Here is a 6,637-nt window from a genome sequence, read left to right on the forward strand (position 1 = left end):
TAATAGTTAAAACATCAATTATTAAAATTCTTATCAAACAAGCACTTAAATTGCACGTGAATTAAAAATTTCCAACATGAAAGTAGTCGTTTACCAGAATTCTATATTGCACGTGACAGTTGATATTTTTTAATTTTATCGAAGTTAGTTCGAGTTGTTGGTCAGACTTAAGGACAACTATGCAAAGTCAAATTTTTAGTCCGAAAGTCTTGATTATTAAAATGCGATTTTAACACCGTTGAATTTTATAAGTTGAAGATGTAACTAGTGTTTAACTAAAAATTTAGCACCCGTTTGGTAGCAATTTTTACCCCAAAAAATTAATTATTTAACTATTATTTTACTATTTCAATTGTCATTTTTTATTTCTTCACTCATAGGTGGAACCAACTTTTCTCTCTAATAATCAAAAAATCAATTCTCATAATCACTATCAAACATGTTTTTAACTAGTAACGTCAATGTAAAATAATAATAAGAAGTCCATTTGTCACTTACAAGATTCTCAATTTTTAATGAAAATGTTAAATCTAATTCAATGAGTTTAGAGATTATTTTGAAGAAATTATAATAGGATTGTAACGAAAAAAAGAGTAATGAGCTCCACGAAATGTTTAGCATTGTATAGCTATTGTTTTTATTTTTCTCGTTACTAATCGTGTATCGAACGAATTTTAAAATTGTACACAGTATGAAAGATCTTTTAAATGCACATTCCTCTATGAGACGATTGGTATAATGGCGTAAGAGTGTTTACGACAAAATCGATAGTTTGCTTCATTTCAGTTAGGCCTTGTTCTAGATTCTTTCGGGATTATTACTTCTTTAGACAAGTGGTAACAATTATGAACGTCTTGATAAAATTAGTATTAAATTTTGATTTTAAGAAGTTCATAATTTTATTTATTTATTTATTTTGGAAAAATGAAATACATTCAAAATTGAGTGACTTCCAATGTTATTTAGGAGATAGTGGTCGTGGGCGTGGGGGGGATCGAGTTGGGGATGATTTGGGTGGGGTCCTTGGAGAAGACCCGAAGAAGATGATATACTTGTATATTTTTAGAAAGAGTTGGAATTTTTGCTGCAATTTTTAATTAATTTATTTTTATTAGTTGCTTTGTGGATATATAAAGGGAAGAATAATGCTCCTCTACCATTTTCTCTTATTTCGGCGGACCCCATTATTAAAAAAATACCCTCCAAAAATCCACTCTCACCCTGAACTGTGAGGAGGGCTGCACTACCAGGCCCGTTACAGGTCTGATAGTGTAGCATGGTCATAAAGGGAATGATAAATTAGCCACTTTACATGAATTTTGAAGGCAAAAATGAACGGAGGAACATGCAATTAAGTGTAAGGTCTTTTCGCTAGTAATTATGAAAATTAATTTTTTGATCGTTAAAGAAAAAAAGTGGGTCTTACCTATAAGTGAAGAAGTCAAAATGGTGGTTGAAATAATGTATGATGGTCAAAAAATCAATTTTTGAGGTGAAAAATTGCTATCAAATGGGGGCTAATATTGAGGATTTTTTATATTAAATTTTATTTAACATAAATAAATAATAAAATACAAAAATTGAAGACGAATGCCAAATTTCTTATTTTCTACAATCATAAGTCTCACGTGTTTGAAGTCCGAACCCCCCTAATAGCCTATTATTATACCTATAAATAAATATTCAAAAGAAAATAGAGATAAAGGGAGAACCATTGAATTTAAAAATGCAAACTCACTAATATTTAAATAATTGTACAATAATCCGCATTATCTACAGATAATGACATCTTATAATCTATAAAATGCAAAATAAATACAGTTGACCGAATTCTGAAAACCAAACACGACACAGGCAAAATCCTACTTACCTTTTCACCTATATAAACAATACCATAATCCTCCATTGCTCACCCAAGAACCAGAAAATGGTGCGTATAACATCGCCGTGCACTCCCAACAGCACCGCTGGCAGCGGCGGCGGACGCTCATTCAAGAAACCGGCCATAACTGTAATACAACCCTTCACTTCTTTTTGGTCTCTATGCACAAAACGTGCTAGCCGGGCTGCCAAAAAGCTGGCTTCCGGTCCGCCAAATTCGCCGTTGACTAAGCCGAAGCAACTTTTAATAACCGTGAGCAACAAGGTGATGAAATTCCGGCGCAAGAAAAATTCCGACGAAAATTTTGGTGGAGATGACGAAGGGCTGTGGCAGAGGACTATATTGATGGGAGATAAGTGTGAGCCGTTGGATTTCTCCGGCGTTATTTATTATGAATCCGATGGAAAGCAATTGCCGGAGGCTCTAGGAAAATCATCTCGTGCTAGTCCCTTGCCGTTATATGCTTAAGTTTCGTCGGAGAAGTGAAACGAGGAAGGAGTAGGTGATGCGGGTCACCTGTTAGTGTTGTTTGTAATCTTCATTACTGTTATTTTGATTTGATTTTTAATTACCATTTCTAATAACTTTTAATGAGACTGATTATTTATCTAAGCTTCGTTTGGGAGTGATTTTTGATTCAAAAAATTGATTTTTGACCGTTATTTCACCAGTCTAACCGTAATTTTTGACTTCTTTTTCCACAAGTGACCTCCACTTTTTTCGTAATAGTCAAAAATCAATTCTCAAAATCACTATCGAACAAGTAGTGAAATTATAACGGATTTTTTAACTGATAGAAAATGTTAACGAAAAAAAACTATGATTTTAATACTTTTGATTGCAAAATTAATTAATTATCTCACGTTCTAAATGTAAAGAGCAATAACTTTTTAGCAATTAGAGACCCTTGCGACTTTGAAGAATTCTTTAGGATCCTTCAACATGATTTTTAAAAAATGAAAAGGATTTGAGATTCAAAAGTTACGTCTAAATTCATTTATTTAAATTTATAAAAATATTTCTTTTATTTAAAAAATATTTATAAAAGTTGATCCAGCGTGATTTCTTCTAAAATCTCTTAATTTCAAAAGAGAAAATTGTTTTAAAAATTAACTTTCAAACACTAATTATTGTAACAAACCCTTCATAGGTAATAGTTTCAATTACTTTTCAATATATTTTATTATATTTTTAAGTAAAAATTAATTGCTAGCATGCTACATGTATGAAAGGTATTGTTATCAATAGCTAAATTAAATAAAAAAAAAATCTTTAATATATAGAAACTCGTATACAACAGCAGAACATTTAGTATTAATTACTTGAGATTATTGGGTTTTCAACTAGGGTCCGTTTGATTGTAAAGATATAATTGAATTGAATTAAAAACGAATTTTAGGGAATTGAATTGTTTAGAAATTGTTTTCCTGAGAATTGTAAATTATTGTATTTTATTGGTATAATTTTTCACGTGAAAATTTTTTGAAATAAAAGTATTTTTTGGTGCTCGTTTGGCTTTGTTTTATATGAAAATTATCAATTAAAATGATGAATGTTACTAGTATTGGGGATGAAATTTGTTTCCATTGTCAACCAAAAAAAATAAAAAAAATCATCTATCTTTTGGTATTTGTTTGACTTTATTTTGCATGAAAAATTTCAATTAAAGGGAAATATTATTTTACAATAATTCTTAAAATTTGTTTCCATTGCCAACAAAAAAAATTCGAAAAAATAAAATAAAAGCGCTACAATGCCTGGAAAATGAATTATGGTGAGAATTCGAATTCAAGAAAAAGATGGAAAATATTGACGTGACGGTTAAAGGTGGAAAACGAATTCTTTGAAAAAAATTGTCAATCAAACAGGTTAAAAGTGGATGTTGGAATTCTTTTTCCATTTTTCCTAAAAAATAAAGGGCTATCAAACATGCCCTATGTTAAAATTGGCTGAACTAACTATCAAGACCCATCGTTTGAACCTTAAATAAAATGAGTCAAATGACTAATTTAAACAAGACTAGACTCGAATGGTGTCCCCTCCTTCAAAACGGGTTTTGTACAACCCAAGACCCAAAATACATTTGACTGAAAAAACATGTCTAGACCCGATTGATATTCCTTCCACAATTCCTCCGGCAGAAGTCTATGGTCAAAGTTTAAGTAGGTCGACATTCCAGTAACGGCTTTTGAACCATCAAAATCAACCAGGACATGTCTCCAAAATTGACTAGGGACACATGTGACTAGATAAAGGATTAAGCTACTTATACACCTCTTTTGACGGATTGATGGCGTGGAAGTACTATTATGGTTAGATTAAATGTATAAAATGAGAAAGCTAATGTGAGATTGCGTTAAGCGTAAATTCGATAAACTATGATGTAAACCAAGATATACATGTAGTAAAACTAAGTCAACTGATGGCGTGTCACACCAAGTTGCTACCGGTCCTACTATATACATTAAGGATTTTTTGAATTATTCTACATATACATGCGGGATTTACATCCCTTGTACAATTAATGCTCAAGTGGCATTTGATCACTGGCTTGGGCATTACAAGCCAGCGATGAAAATGTCATTCGGACATTATGTATAATAGGGTGTAAAATCTAATGTACTTGTAGCAAAATTCACAATTTTTTTACTAATCAATTTAGAATCGACAAGCAAATATATTACTTAGTAGCTTATAATGAATAGCTCATGTTCGAATCTATAATGACAAAATGAAGCACTAAAATCATGATGTTCGACTGACTTATTTATATGACATACTTGCGAGATCTAAAACACATCTAATAAAGTGTCAAATAATAAAATCTCACATCTGTTAAGCATAAAAGTACAAAGTTAAGATTTAGCCCCCATTTGATTCTCTTTAAATTAAGCTTTTATTGATTATCTCAAGACTTTTTATTCTCATATTTATTTTTAATCACACGTTTATAAAATAAAATATTTTGCACGTAAACCCAATATTTTTTAACCATACAGTCCCCAAAAATATTTATTCAAAACTAAATTTTCTCAAAATAATGACCATCAAACAGGGTCTAACTATTTATTTCTCACTTATTTTTAAATACATATTCACACAATAAAATATTTTGAACGAAAACTTAAAATTTTTCTTTCTTATTTTTTAACTATATATGCTCTAAAAAATTACTATTCAAAATATCATTTTTATCCAATTTCTTTTTATAATGGCCATCGAAAAGTGACTGGCTTCCTTTAAAATAAAACAATTAGGTTCATCTGGTATGTGTTTCAATTTTCTGTTTTGAATTTCAAGTTCATTTTCAATTTCATGTTTTGAAGGTCTGCTTTAAGATCGGTTAAAACATATTTGATATGTCATCTTGAAAATAATTTCTCAAAATATCAAACTAGAAAACACGTTGGATTTGAACTTTTGTAACATTTTATTCCACAAATTTTGATTATTCAATAAATTTTAATGTATTATCAATTAATATATACATTTTCAAGTTGGTGAATTTTACGATATTTTTTCTAGAAATTGGTGAATTTTACGATATTTTTACTAGCTTCAAGATTAAAATAAAAGTAAATAATAAATTGACGTCAAAATATTAAAATAAAAATTACTGACGTTTACTGAGATATTTTACATGTGGTCATTTAAATATTGTTTTTAGAATTTTTTATGCAAAAAAATCTTTAGAAACTTGAACTATTTTTATTTTTATAATTTTAATTTTTCTAGAATTTTTTACAATTTATTTTTTATAATTTTAGTTTTAAATTTTTATTTAAATGCTTGTTTTCCATGCCTAGAGTGTTTTTGAATTTTCACTACACACTCAAAACGACAAAAATGCATTTTTAATTCTATGATACAAATTTATCATTGCTTTCAAAAATTACATTTTTAGAAATAACAGACCAAGCACGTTTTCAATACTTTGAAAAACTGAAAGTAATAAACCAAACACACTTTTTATTTCTTATGTTCATTTTTAATAACACGTTCACAAAATAAAATATTTTGCATGTAACCATAAATCTGTTTCCAATTTTTAACCACACATTCTCCAAAAAATCATTGTTCAAAACATTATTTTTACACAATAATGGCTATCAAACAAGAGCTTAAAATAAAACCCAAGTCTTAATAGTAACTACTAAATTAATTGTGATTATTCATTTAAAAGCTTGATATCACAAGTGAGGAAAGCTATGTAACTTTCAATATCACGAAACTTAACATCAAGAAATAGATAACAAGCTATCATGACAATCGAAGTGAAATATGCAACCCAAAAATAACTGAGAGGAACCATGTCAGAGAGTCTTAGAACACCACAAGTATGTTTCAAGGAACTTCCAAATGAACTCCAGATATTAATAGCTCATATCAGAACTTATGTTTATCAGTTACCAAACTTTTGCAAAAAGTCACATTTAAAGAAAATCATTTTTAAAAAAAAGGACTTTAGCTAATAGCTATACAAGCAATTTCAGCCTAAATCTTTCTCATGAACATTTTATGAAAATACAGCCTTGATTATCACCATCAAATAAAAATCCAAGAACTAATAACTACAGTACATCTATCATTATTTCCAGTATCAAACAGCCAGACGCATCACTGGTTCTTGAATGACTGCAAATAGAAGAAAAACGTCATCCATAAGAAATTACTTATGAATTACTTGTAGGAAGAAGAGCATTATTTCCTGTATCAAACAGCCTGGAGCATCACTGGTTCTTGAATGACTGCAAA

General features: G+C 29.5%; 1 protein-coding gene across 1 annotated transcript; it reads left to right on the top strand.

The window, feature by feature from the left end:
• Positions 1–1,898: 1,898 nt before the first annotated feature.
• On the top strand, positions 1,899–2,516 carry LOC111392555. Its single transcript, XM_023017919.1, has one exon. It carries the CDS (start codon positions 1,928–1,930, stop codon positions 2,348–2,350), a length of 423 nt encoding a protein of 140 aa, XP_022873687.1. The 5' UTR covers positions 1,899–1,927; the 3' UTR covers positions 2,351–2,516.
• The last annotated feature ends 4,121 nt before the right edge of the window (positions 2,517–6,637 follow it).

The sequence above is a fragment of the Olea europaea genome, unplaced genomic scaffold, assembly GCF_002742605.1.
Source record: "Olea europaea var. sylvestris unplaced genomic scaffold, O_europaea_v1 scaffold939, whole genome shotgun sequence".
Taxonomy (NCBI): Eukaryota; Viridiplantae; Streptophyta; class Magnoliopsida; order Lamiales; family Oleaceae; genus Olea; species Olea europaea.